The sequence below is a fragment of the Crocodylus siamensis genome, chromosome 9 (assembly GCF_052110815.1).
Source record: "Crocodylus siamensis isolate JL-2025a chromosome 9, ASM5211081v1, whole genome shotgun sequence".
Taxonomy (NCBI): domain Eukaryota; kingdom Metazoa; phylum Chordata; order Crocodylia; family Crocodylidae; genus Crocodylus; species Crocodylus siamensis.
The window spans coordinates 52,900,338-52,914,159 of NC_143403.1; the positions used below are offsets into that span (position 1 = coordinate 52,900,338).

Sequence of the window (13,822 nt, forward strand, 5' to 3'; positions counted from 1 at the left end):
TGTGATCTGAATGCTAGCAGGTTTCTTCAGCATCATCTTTCATGATACATCTTAATACTGCTGGCAACTGAGAAAGTGAGACTTGGAACTTCTCTTGGGTGCTAATCATAACTTACAGTTGTCTCATTGCTATTTCCATCACTTTTCTTGCGTTCCAATTTAATTCTGTTCTGCCAAACCTACTCTGTCTTTGTCTCTCTCGCTCTCTTTGCTCCTTGCGCACATGAAAAAGACCATAAGGTTGCTACACTGAGCACTCAGAAGTTAGGGAATGCCAAAATCCTGGTTGCCTACTTAAATTCTGGTTGCTAACCTCTTGAGGTTGAGGGGCTGCCTGTAAGCCAGGACCAGTTTGGCCCCCTTACATATGTGCATTGGGCACTTTTGTGCTAGATCTTTCTGTGCCTCAGTTGCCCATATATAAAATAGGATAACAGCAGCCCTTCACTCCACAAGGGAGACGTGAATATAAATTATTTGTGAGGATCTCATACTGTAATGACACTGCCGTATAAAAATCCATGAAGAAATTAATCATTCTCCATTCAGACCAGGTTTTGAGTGGTCTGCAGTAAATATAATTCACGTATTGAACAGTAAGCATAAATCTACAACTTGAATAGTTGCTTGTTTAATGAACTCCTTCCATTCTGTGTACCGTGTGAAGCCAGTGGTTTTGTGGAAAAAATAATATGTGATCGTGTCATTAAAGACTGTACCAGAATGCATACACACAAGGCAGGGCAAATTAAGATTGCTTGGACCACCTTAATTCTGGCATCTTGTAACTTCTGACTTAACATTAAGGTCTTGTAATGTTGATTTTGCTGAATAACTTGTACAGATTTTTTTTAAGCAGTGTGAAATACCAGAAGCTTTGTCAGGGATCAGCATTCAAAGAGTTCCTCAGTAGGATTTGATCCTATTTGCAGCTCTCTGCCATTTGCACTTATGAGCTAACTGATAGTTAACAGCAATAATATATTTTTTGTGGGAACAAAAGTATTTATATTCCATAGTCCCTGTTTGAACCATACTTCACCTAATCCAGTCTGTGGATAATTGTTTGTTCTGTAATTTCCTGTTCAAATTTATTTTTAAAAATTTGCTGTCTGAAAACAGCCACCTTCAGATCAGCAATGGAGTGTGGGGCATGAAGAGGCAGGTTAAAATATTCTGCCACGGGCTTGTGTGTCTTTCTGCAGCTGATGCTAGAGTAGTGTTCACTCATTCTGTCACACAGGGATTGCCCAAGCTGTCCAATGTAGACAACAGGGCACTGTAAGCAGGTAATAGTGCATGTGACATTGGTGGAGTTCCAAGACAGTGAAACTTGGATGTTATAATCCATGTTACTTGGTCCAGTGAGGAGGTGCTCTGTATTGATGTTGGGGTACAGAAGGCATTTGGCTCTGTTGCAAGGCCTGATGCCTTGTTGAGACTGAAAATTAGGTAGCCTGTTGCTAGAAGATGCCTCTTGAGGTTGAGGGGCTGCCTGTAAACCAGAACCAGTTTGTTTCCCATGGCTACTTTGAGATGGTCATCCTTTTCCAAGAGAGGTTGGAGGATCCTTGTCCTACCAGTCCCAGTCTCCATAGCTTATCTTCATCCAGTCTTCTAGGTCCCAGTCCCAGCTTTTCTTCACTCTACCCAGGCTCCTACACTCTAGACAGGCATTTGCCTGCACCCACCTGGAAAACAGAGATTTTGAGAGCATGGCAGAGACAGACATCTTGTCCCACTGCTGAGAGCTGCAACATCAGGTGAAGTCCTTAGCTCCTGCAGTGCTGAGCTGAAGCGTGCTTGCTTATTGTGCAGGGATCATGTGTGTACAGCAGAAATATATACGTTTCCCTTAATCTTGTTATCAGAAGCAGGTGAATCATTTTACCTGAAGCTTAAAAAAAATTCCACTGATAGGAGACACCTGGTATGAAAACTTTCAACCCGAGTAGTTAAAATTTGGCCAAGGTTTTTAAGTAACTGAAAGTAGAGCTGTAGGATGGAAAGCATCAAACAACTTTAATAATAGACAGTGTTGATTATAAGTTACAGACAATAGAAATTTGCCAGTGAGGTCATAGGAGACTATACGCTTGCAAAGAGAAAATTCTCCCTGCTTTAAGGCTTATTCCTTTGCAAGTGTGCTTTATCTTTTTGAGACGCTTCTGAATTTTAAAGGGACAGCCTTGTAGATTGCTCTCCTAGAGGGCTGAGGGTTGTTATATGTAATGGGTGCAGGCTCTGTATTGCCAGCCTTACAATAGAACACTTTTAGCTTTGTTGGGGTGATGTTAAATATGGTGACTGTTTCCTTCTATTTTATTAGTTCATATTTAGCTCTCTGTGTAGTTGCATTCTGCATGGTTGTGATCGATTCCTACAACTTCATGATTGTATTTGATGGCTGCCTTCTCTTGAATGGAGAGGTGTTTGTCTGAAGTCAAGCAGAAGGCAGAGTAGGCTTCCACCTTAGACTAACTAAATCATAGATGCATAAGCTTTTGTAAGCCATGGCTTACTTCGTCAGATATTATGAAGGAACTGTAGGAAGCAGATCTTTTAAATAGAAACCCATGATTGGATTAGAATACAAAGGATAGGGAAGCAGGAGCAAAAAGGAGGGGCACTGCTGGGAGAGGCAAAGGAGGTGTGTTGTTATCCTTTGGGGACGAAGACAACCAAATCCAGCAATGGGGGTGGAAGAAATGGGAAAAAAATGGGGAGGGAGAAAAGGAGAAAAAAAAAGAAAAGAGCAATGGGGAGGGGGGTAGAGGCTAGGTTGCGTGGGTGCACAGGTGGTTTATAAGCCTTGAACAATCTGCTGCAACAAGGGCAGGAAAGTGATGAGGACTTGGGTACAAGAGGTTTTTGTTTTCCTGTCCATGTGTTTCTTTGTTGCTTCTGCTGTGTATTGCTCTATTCTGGATTGATGACCTCCAGGATGGATGGCCACAAGCAATTTATTCCCACAACCCTGAGTCGATGCCGAAACTCTTTAGGGACACCTTTCAGGGTGTCCTTGTACCACTTCTTTGGTGCACCGTGACAGCATACTCCGTTTGACAGTTTGCCGTAGAAGATTTTCTTTGGCAGGTGAGTGTCAGGCATTTTTGAAAGGTTGCTGGCCCATCTTAGCTGCACCAGTTTCAGTAGAGTGTGAATGCTGGGGAGAGCTGATCTTCCAAACACCTCAGTGTCCGGGATCTTTTCATGCCACTTGATCTTCAGTATGTTTCACAGGCAGCACAGGTGGAAGTGGTTTAGTTTCTTGACATGATGCTAGTAGACAGTCCAGGTTTTGCAGGCATACAGGAGGGTTGGGAGAATTATGGCTTTGTATACCTTCAATTTCATTAACGTGCCAATGCCTCTGCAGTCACCGGCCGACTTACAGAGTCTGTCATTGATGTGCACAGCACGGAAGAGTGTGCTGCCTAGATAGACAAACTTGTCAACCATCGACAGTTGTTGCCCTTCAACTGAGATGTGTGGTTCCTGGGGTGTTGTGCCATGCGCAGGTTGAAACATCACTTTGGTCTTCTTTGGGTAAGGTAGGTAGGAGAGAAAAAAACAAAGCAGTTAACTCACTGAGGATAGAGAGGTTATAAAAGCTCATCCAGGCAGTGGGATAAGAATCCTTAGTCTTGGTTTAGACCATACTTAATGCATTCCATCTGTGGGTGATTCCTTGTGCCCCAGTTTCCTGTTCAAGTTCACAATTTCCTGTTCCATCCATTGTCTACAGCCAAGCTGTATGTTACAACTACATCTGCTCTGATCCCAGTGACCAGGATGCACACCCTGAAGATCTGGGGCAGGGATTCCTACACTTAAAATAGAATTCTAAAACCCTAGCCATTCACATCAACAGAGCCAAACTCAGACTGTGCTCTGACCTGTTACAGTACCAACCCCAAGACAATGACAAAGAGAATCCCTTTGGCTGTCACCGACAGCGCCCAGCTTGAACACCTCAGACATCATTAATCACCTCCAGGCACCCTTAGAAAATGACAACCATCTAAGGGAAGCTCAGGGAACAAACATGTCCTGGCTTACAGACAGCCCTCCAACTTCCAGTGGCATCTCTTCAGCAACAGACTACTTATCTCTTATTCTTACCAAGGCTCCAGACCCAGATGCCAGCTGTGCCCCCTCAACAACAGACCACATCATCACTGGACCAAATAGCATGGTTTTTAACATCACAGGTTTATTCACCTGCTCCTCTACCAATGTCATTTATGCCATCACCTCTGCTTACAGCCTGAGCCTGTCTCTCATCTACACTGGACAGAGCTACGAGTAAGAATGAATAAACACCTATCCAACATCAATTCCAGAAAAAGACACAGTAGAGCACTTTAATCTCCCTGGATATTCCATCACTGACCTCAGAGTAGCTGTTCTTAGACAACAAAACTTTACAAATGAACTCGAACAAGAAATTGCAGAACAAGAAATCATCCACAGACTACGGATTTTGACCTGCATTAGTTTTTATAACCTCTCTGTCCCTCAGTGGATTAACGGCTTTGTTTTTCTCTCTTCTACCTACCTTGCTTCTCCCAGCTGGGCCCCCTCTGTTTTCCTCCTGCTTCCTGACCCTTTCTTTTCTAATAACTGTTTTCTGTTTAAAAGCTCCGCTTCCTACAGTCCTTTCATAGCATCCGATGAAGCAAGACACTGCCTATGAAAACCTATGCCCCACTTATTTAGTTAGTCTACAAGGGGCAAATCTACCCTGTTTTCTGCTTCTCTTGAATGGTCATACTAGTACTGCAGTTCAGTTAGGATGGTGTGTGTTGATTTCAGCCTCTCAGTTTTGTGGTTTTGGGGATGTTCATGTGTTTCTAGCTGCCAAGAAGCCTTCAAGTCCTATAGTTACCAATAAAAAATATTGCATGTACTAGCCCAGGGGTATTGACTCTGGTATTGCATTAGTGTTTCTAACCTTTGTAGGAATGGAAGCACTTTGGTTTACAGAGCCAGAATCCTCTCACTTACTGCAGGTGCCTCTCTGCACAACTCTACCTCTTTCTGTGCCTTCATACCCTTTTTAGAGCTCACTTGCCTGCTTTTGTGCCCTGTATCCACCTTCCCAGAACCTTGTCTTGTTCTTCACTCCTGTGAAGCTCAAAAATGCTGAAGGAGCTTAACTTTAGATCTGGCCAGCTCCCAGCTTTATAGAACTGATTACATACTCTTGATCATCCAAAGGTTTCAGATGTCCCTTCTCATGCTAATGAGCGTAGACTTGTACCAGCACAATCTGTTAGGGATGCAGGTTTGGATGAAAGAGCCTGATGGGAGAAGGAAATAAAGAGGAGAGTCAGTAAGGTGCTTGCTTTAAGTGTTTGCAGTGCATTTGGCTTGCTGTTTGCTTTCATCAGGGTTTGGTAAGAGGGAGGGTGGAAAGCTGCCTGTGTGAAAGGAAGGAAGTGACAAGAGTAGTCATTAGCAAACTGCGACCCTCTGTCACGGGGGCTTATGAAATAAACGATGATTGTATTGAAGCATGAGTCTGGTTAGAGAACTCTTCATGCTAATTTAATAAATTGCTTGCATTTAGGCTTCCAGATTGTTGCTGTTACATTTTTGCTATGTGATGCCTCATGGGATTAAAAGGAGGAGGGGCTGGGGGAGGGGAAAAAAACCCCAGGTCCTTTAGCAACTGCTGGTGTGACCTCACTCACTGTCTCAAGGGGGGTATGAGATCATGAGAATGCCAGAGCTCTCTGAAGGATTCGATTTGTTCAGTGCAGCAGGACAGCCTGCTGAGTGATCTCATCTCTGAGACCCAGAGGGAGGGTGCTCTGGCTGCTGCTTTCCTCCTGGACTTCAGAGGACTCATTTCCTCCTCCACGCCTCATCGATGGCTATTTAATGACCATGACCTGCAATGACATCATCAGTGACAGAGTTTCAGTGGTAACACACAGCAGAATTCTAGGGGAATTTTTCCCTCCCCTTCCTGCCCTTATCAATTAAAAAATCTTGACATCTGAAAATATAAATCTTTTATGCCAAGTAACACGACTGTAACTGTACTGTTTGTTTATATTTCTGACCTCCATTGAAACCCATTACCCTGACATCAGCTTTTTCTTTTAGACAACGAGCAAAAAAACCATAAAGAGATTTCTGTCAAATTTGAAAATTAGATCCTGTACCTAAGGCCAGCTTCTCAGTACTGGCTCTGGCTGCTTTGAAGTAATAGACAATGGGTATGTCTGCTCATTCATTAATGCGCCTTAGTTACTGCATGTTTAGTTTAGTATTTGGCTAATGAAGTACTAACTAAATGGCGCATGGTTATTTTGTGGCGCTTACTGTGCATTAACCTAATAACACTTCACAGAAGCATACTAGCAGGGTTCTTGCCTGGCATGCTGCTGCACAGTGTTGTTAGGTTAATGTGCAATAAGCATCCCATGTAGATGCACCCAGTGTATAAGAAAATATGTTTCCACTGTAACCTCCCAAAATCACTATAAACCAAGAGGTAAATGGTGGAACCTTGATGGTGTCCCTCACAAGAACAAATGGTTTCAAACCTACAGTAATCACCAGTATAGGAAGATTGTACCAGTGAAAGTTTTAAAAGTGCATGGGATACAAGTCTGTAAGTAAATGAGTATATATAGAGCAGATGTAATTATTGGACTAACCCTTTCTTTTCCATAAGACTCAAGGGAGAATTAGAAACTCTGAAACCACAGTTTGTTTTTCAGAACCAGCCTTTGTGTGTTAAAGTACATATTTGAGAACTAGTGCCACCCTACAAAGAGGGGCCTACTAGAAAGCAAAATTGAGGCTTTGGAGCTAGATTGACTATGGTTCTCCAGTAAATTGCCAGGGGTACATAGCTGTTCATATGTTTGTATTTTTGCATTTTCAGCCCAAAGGGGATGGGGAAACAGACACGTTCTGGACTCCTTTTCTTATGTATTAGCCATGGTGGTTGTTTGCAGTACAGTAATGCATTATAGACTGGGGCCGTCTTTGCTAGGTACTCCAGCAAACATAAAAGGAAGACTTCCTTCCTTGAAAAGTTTATAAACCTATAAACTAAGATATAAGACTATAGATAACAGATGGATAAAATAAATAGAAGGAGTACAAGGTAACAATGGAATGATGCTTTTATGTTTGCATCTTTCTCTTCCCTTGAGTCCTGGCTGAATAACCTGTGTGATTTCATTTTTTACAGGGGAAGTTTTATTTGGTTATTGAAGAAGTGAGCCAGCTGTTCCGCTCCCTTGTTCCCATCCAGTTGTGGTACAAATACATCATGGGAGATGATCCATCTGGCAGTTACTTTTTAGGGGGCATCCTGATCATACTGTATAGTCTCTGCAAGGTGAGGCCATGCATGGTGAATGAATCACACAAGGCATCCTGATTCCTGAATCTGTTTCTATGTTCCAAAAAGTAAATAAAAAAACCCATTAAAAAAACCTTTAAATCCCACCCTTGGATTATGGATTATATTTCTACCCACTATCCCTGTGAAATGGAGAAGTGTTACACAAATTGGCAATTGCTGAAATCACGAGCAAGACTTTTTAAAGGTGGGGATAAGGCAAGGTGCCGCATTTATTGATTACATGAGTTAAACATAGAGGTTCAGACACAACATTCATACAAACGCACACAAATCATTATAAACATCATTACACACAGGCATACACATACACAAAACAACCATTCCATCCACACATACACCAGATATAATTACCAGCAATAGTTGCTCAATATTAGCCCAGGGTGGCCAACCCGGGCTTATCGAGTAGATGATGATGATTTGAAGATAGCAGATTTGAAGATAACAGCTGAAGTGGGGTGAACAGATGCATCTGTGCTCTGATGAATCAGCAGTAGAGAAAGAGACTCACCCAACTTGGCATTTTCAAAGTGTTCTTTTATAGGGATTGGCATCTTTTGTTTCAGTGCTTTGGGGTTTTTCCATACTCAGCTTCTGTTTTTGCCGTTGTTTTTCTTTTGTCTTCAGCTTATCTCAGCCTTGCAGTGTTCTTGCTGCCAGTCTGGCAGGACGGGTGCATTCCTTCTCCTTGTTATCTATCTTCTTTGAGCCCTATGCCTAAAAGAGATTCTTCAGCCATTCATTAATTAGTTTACTGACTGGTAGCTTACATTTGGCACCTCGTTGCTTACATAAATAGTTAAATCTTTTTTTCCTGTCTCTATGCCATTTTCTCACCATTTACCCTTTTACACACACTCATACATAAAGGCTATGCAGAGTTCATTCACTTATGTCAAGCAGAACGACACAAAATGGAGTTTTTAAGTTGCTTACAGGACAAAACTAACATGGTTACATTTTACTACTATTACACTTTATGTTAACATCAACTACATTAGTTCAGTTCATGCTACAGAAGTGCTGTTCCCCACTTCCCAGATACAGAAGCTGTGAAATTTAAAGTATGGATCTTCCAAAGTATTTAGGCACATAATTGTCATCGATTTCCCATTGAAATCAGTGGGGAAGTCTGAAGCTAAATGACTTGCCCAGTATCTCTCAGAAGGTCTGTATGGACCAGGGAACTGAACCTAGGTCTTTTGAGTCTCAGAACAGAGCCTGAATCTCTCTGCCAGCTTTCTTCCTTTTTATCTTTATGCTCATTCCAAGTTGTTTGTTTGCAGGGAGTTTGTACTGGTGCTGGTAGAGCAAAAACTATTATTCATACAGTTTTATGAAGATGCTAGGTTAGCACCCCTGCAGACTGAAGCTGGCACACCCAACCTAATCCTAATGGATATTGTCCGGATGAGAAGCTTCCTGGGGTTTCCCTTTCTTCTTGGCAGGACTGCATTTACAAGCATAAGCTTTCCCTAATCAAGGAGTCCAATATACAGGCTTACCTATGTCCTGGTTTGGCTGAGATGGTCCTGGATTCCATAGGCCAGTCCCAGCTGTTTGGTCAGAAGTCCCAGGCCTAGAACATCTAAGTCATGAACCCATGTGATGGTTGTAGAATGACAGACGGTTGGTGTTCAGAGACTTAGTCATAGTGACCAGATCTTTTCTTCCTCTTATTATCATCTTTGTGTGGATTCAGCCCCAGTCAATTGTATTCATCCACTAGCTGATCTTGGCCAGACACTGAGATTGTGTTATAGAACTCTTGGCAGTGGAGATGAGAGGCATAGACACAAGTTTCCAACACATTGTTTTTGAGCCGATAATGCATCACCATTTTCCTGACGTTGCTTTGTATAACCAGCATTAGAAGAGGATGGAGGACAACCTAGGGTCCTGAGAAACTTGTAATAGTTTCATAACAAGAAAGAAGTTGCACAGCATTGGAGTAAAGATTGCAGTTAGCCCAGTATTTTTCTCATTAATCCTTCTTCCTTTTTTTTGAGATACGCTAATGCTATATTGTGACCAATGGTACTAAATAAACCAGAGGACACTAATAATAGATTTCCTTTCCCTTTGTTCCTCATACATTTAAAGTAAGTATCCATTGAATGAAGTAATGCTATTTCCATTTCATGTACCAGGTTGGACCACTTCCAGCCAAGTTCCAGCACTGTAGTGGTGGATCGGTGTTACTGAAGACTAATTTTGGTGCATTTCTATTAGTTTTCTCAAAAAGGTTGAATTCCCAGTCTAAAGCCTTGTTTTCAGCCTCACTAGTTTCAATTAATTCAGTGCAGATTTCATTCATGGATAATCTTAAACCAAAACCAGCTTGTCCATATAAAGGGGCTGTGTGAATTTAACAGAAACTGTGTTTAGTTAGGCCAAAACAGCTTTCCTTTGATGACAAGACCTAACACTGCCAGGTCCAGAAAGGCTTTTGCTTATAATTCAGTTCTTTTATAGTAGTGTCTAGAAGTTTATTCCCAAGGTCAGGATCCAGTGTAAACTGGAGTATAATTCAAGCCAGAAGCTGTAAATTCAGGAACATCGGAAGGCAGGGTAAATATGCACCCTAATAGATTAACTAAACAGGGGCACTTTTACTAAATGGGAGAAAAGGAGAAAGCAAGAGAAAGTGAGTGAGAGAGACCAAGAACAAGCTTTCATGAACCCAAGTTTACTTCATCAGATGTTGTGCAGAAAACAGAGCAGGTTTCTTGTGCAGAGTGATTGTGGTCCATTCTATTTGCCTGAACATGTTGCCATCCATGAGCAGAGAGAAGTAGTTAGCTGTGTTAGTCTGAAATCAGTCAGAAGGCAGGGAGATATGCACCTTTATAGATGAACTAAGTAAGATATCCGTAGAGCACAAGCTTTTGTGAACCCAAGTTCACTTCATCAGATGTTGTGAAAGGACATGCTGTAGATCACTGTGCCTTTTGGCACATCCAGGATTTGGGGATCTGGGTCAATCAGATTAGGGATTTTGGCTCCACTTTTGTTGGAGACAGTATGAGCATTCGAAGTCTTGATGGGGGTGAATGAGGGGAGGGAGAAGCAGGTATACATTTCCAGCACAGAGCATGGAACATTAGGTGCACAGGTCCCATTTACAGTCACAGGAGTTGCAAGTCTAATTTCTTGCCTGACGCACTGAAAATATACCCCTAGGAGTCCACATTTGCAAAGCCACAAACCACATTAGAAAAACCACAAAAGCCAATTTGGAGTTCAGACCTTCTGTGCTCTTGGCAGAAATCCAGGGCTTAGTTGGGAGTGAATCACCTCTCTAAGGCACAAAGGGCAGGTCCTGATGATGGGTTTTTGTGTATATTGCAGCTGGCAGTGGCCACTGTGGTGCCTATGCCTGACCTAAGTGTAAACACAGGGTTTAATTCTGATGCAGATGTCCTGGATATTAATATATGTAGGCACAGGAGGGGTCTGAGTGGGGTTGGGAAAATTGATAGAGGTTGGTTTATTAGTCTAATGACAGGGATTTTTCCCACAGTAGCAGGGACCCTGGGCCCATCCCAGGCTCCTGCTCCTTAGACTGTATCTGATGTTTTTATAGCTGCCCGTCCAGCTGACTAGAGAGCAGCCCTGATTACTTGCGAACCAAACTGTAGGAGTTCCAGTGCCAGAAACAGGGAAACTGCAACATAGACTTCACTGGATGGGGAGGAAAACGCACATGATTGGGGAAAAAATCAGGTTCCAGCTGAGACCCAAATAAAGTACTGAGCAGGAGAGAATGAGAGAGGGGTTAAGGCAAAACAGACAGTGTGCTGAAGGATGAGGGGAGTAACAGAAGGAAAGAAATATGTTAGAAGTTGGATAGCAAATAGTAAAGAATGGGTTGTGGGGGAGACTGCTGCTACCAACCTTTGCATCAGTAACTAAAAAATCTTTAGCAGTCAGCAACCTCCAGTCTAGTTGCTGACTAGAAGCATTACTGGAAGGATCCTTGGAGTCCTTTTATGTGCTGACTGGAAGCATTACTGATCCCTGCATTTGATTCCACATCTAGTGCACAATGATCTCACTGACATTTTCTGCAGTGAGCCCACTTAATAACACTAACCAAAAGAAAAAATCCCCAAGTCTGACTGCAGTTTTTTCAGTGAGCAGACACAGCAAGCTGCCCATCACAGCCCTTCATGTTACATGTCATGTCTTTACCATGCTCTCCCACTCTCCATATTCAGACAAGCTGGATGTTGTGTCATCTGCCCCCTCTCCCTGATGATGTAGAACTGTCCCCAGCAAGTCCTTTTCTCAGATCTTGTGTAGTGTTGTTTTCAGTTTGGCTTTCTCTGTCTCCCTGACCGATGGAGGAACTTCTGAGAAATTTAATGATATTGGATCTGAGTTTTCCCTGTCATAGCTCTTATCTCTCTACTTCTGTTATGCTAAATTCAGCATTTATTCCCATGAGATATTTGTAGTGAGTTAGCCATTCCCTAACACTACCCCTTTGCCACAGCTTAGCCAAGCTGTACATATTTAGATTCTGTAATCTTTTCTCAGAAATCAGTACCCTTGTCACCTTTTTTCTTATTCATCTCTTCACTACTTTTACTTTTTGCCACAGGGTCCAAAAGTGAACATTATATTCCAGACATATTTACATCAAAGACGGGGGAGGGAAGGAGTACGTGTTTTTTGCAGAGTGACATGGCTCTTTTATGCTACCATACTACATTTCCAACTCACGTCTTTTTCTCTTTTCTTAGTCACCACAACATTTTTTCTGATTTTACTGTTTCTCAGTCTCATACTTCCCTATGGGCTCTACTCCCCCTTTCAGATGATCGTTCCCTTGGTGCATTCCATGTTAGAGAACTGTGTCTCCTACAGCTCTGCAAACAGCATCTAAAACTGCTTGTCTTTGTTGCAGTCTTTTGACATCTGTGGTCGGCTCGGAGGTGTCCGCAAGGCACTGAAAGTCCTTTGCACGCCACAGGTAAGTCATCAGATGTAGTTGCCAAGTTCATGCAGGAAGTGTCATTGTGAAGAAAAAGTGCTGTAAGGCAGTGTTTGTCTGCGTGATATACAGAAGCTTTCAAAAAAAGTCACCCACTGTCTACTAGCTGTAATGAGTAGTTACTACCCTACTTCTACCCTTCTAGGTGGGGAAGCAGTTCTTTATGCCTGCCCTCTCCCAACAGTGTTAGCAGAGTGTTGCATGGCTGATTTATTGTATCCCTCACCTGAAAGAGATTTACAAATCTGAATGTGATGTGATTATTGGTGGCTTTGCATACTATGCCCAATACCCTTGAGTCTAATAAAGCTGTGAGCCTCAGGTTGTATGTACATGTGCATCAACAAGGAAAAGACTTTGAATGACATTCATTCCTTGATATGCAGCACATTAATATAAATATGTATTGCAGTATTGTACAGTAATTGTCCCAAACATGGCAATATCCAGTAGCTCTGTGGTGTTACATAACACTATAGTTGAAGAATATTATAATAATCTTTTATAATAATATTAAGATCCTGTGGCTTTTCTGTCACATAGAGCAAGACAGTACTTTGTCACAACTTGATTCCCTCACCCTGGGACTATAGATAGGTCATTTCATCTCTGCATTGGGTCCCTTTCTCCATCTGTACAGTAGGGATAGAGACCTTCATCATAAAGAGCAATGAGGTATGCGAGTGAAAACTGCTGTTATGATTATTGCTTTTATAGCTAACTTCTTGAAAATCCCTAAGTACCTGTTGTCAGTGCTTTGCAAGTGATGTTGAATTAGTCCTTTCATCTCTGCCACAGAGCTTGTTAAATGTCATTATACCTGTTCTACAAATGAAAGTGCTGAGGCAGCATGACTTGCCCAAGGTCATGTTGCCGACCAGTGACAAAACTAGGCATGGAACCCAAATTTCCCAAAGTATGTCCTTTCCAGCAGAGAATCATCCTTTCCCTTTGCAGTGATATAAGAGCCACTTAGTTTCTGGAGGTTCTAGTCAGTGCAGAAAAGCTAGGCCTGAAAGCAGTGGTATATACAAGCACAAACCAGATAATTTAAACCACAGATGTGGGGTTTTTTTCTTTCCTCTCCCTCCCCCTAACAGACTTACGGAGTTCGTGCTACCAGCCAGCAGTGTAGTGAGGCTGGAGATATCTGTGCCATTTGCCAAGCGGAATTCAGAGAACCTCTGATCCTTATGTGCCAAGTAAGAACACTAAATTTGCCAAACTCAATGCCCATATGAGTCCATAACCAATTAACCTCTGCAGTTTTGGAATTAAATTTCACTTTGTCGCTTTTAAACTGATTTCATGGGTCTTTGTTTTCTTCCCAGTGAATGTGTCAGCAAAACTGAACACCCAACAATTCTTGATAGCTGAGTACAGTTGAGCTCTGTGATCCCCATGTTTATATTAACTGGAGGGTAAAATTATAA

General features: G+C 42.2%; 1 protein-coding gene across 8 annotated transcripts in view; it reads left to right on the forward strand.

The window, feature by feature from the left end:
* Window positions 1-13,822, forward strand: part of RNFT2 (ring finger protein, transmembrane 2) — a 54,833-nt gene that overhangs the window by 29,087 nt on the left and 11,924 nt on the right. For all 8 annotated transcript variants that reach the window (XR_016444308.1, XM_090063595.1, XM_090063593.1 and 5 more), the window contains 3 exons: window positions 7,217-7,366; window positions 12,303-12,368; window positions 13,490-13,591. Coding sequence is in view for 7 of the 8 variants with exons in the window: in XM_090063595.1 (XP_089919721.1) it covers window positions 7,217-7,366; window positions 12,303-12,368; window positions 13,490-13,591 (318 nt within the window). In the remaining variant the exon portion in view is untranslated. The remainder of the gene's footprint in view (window positions 1-7,216; window positions 7,367-12,302; window positions 12,369-13,489; window positions 13,592-13,822) is intronic.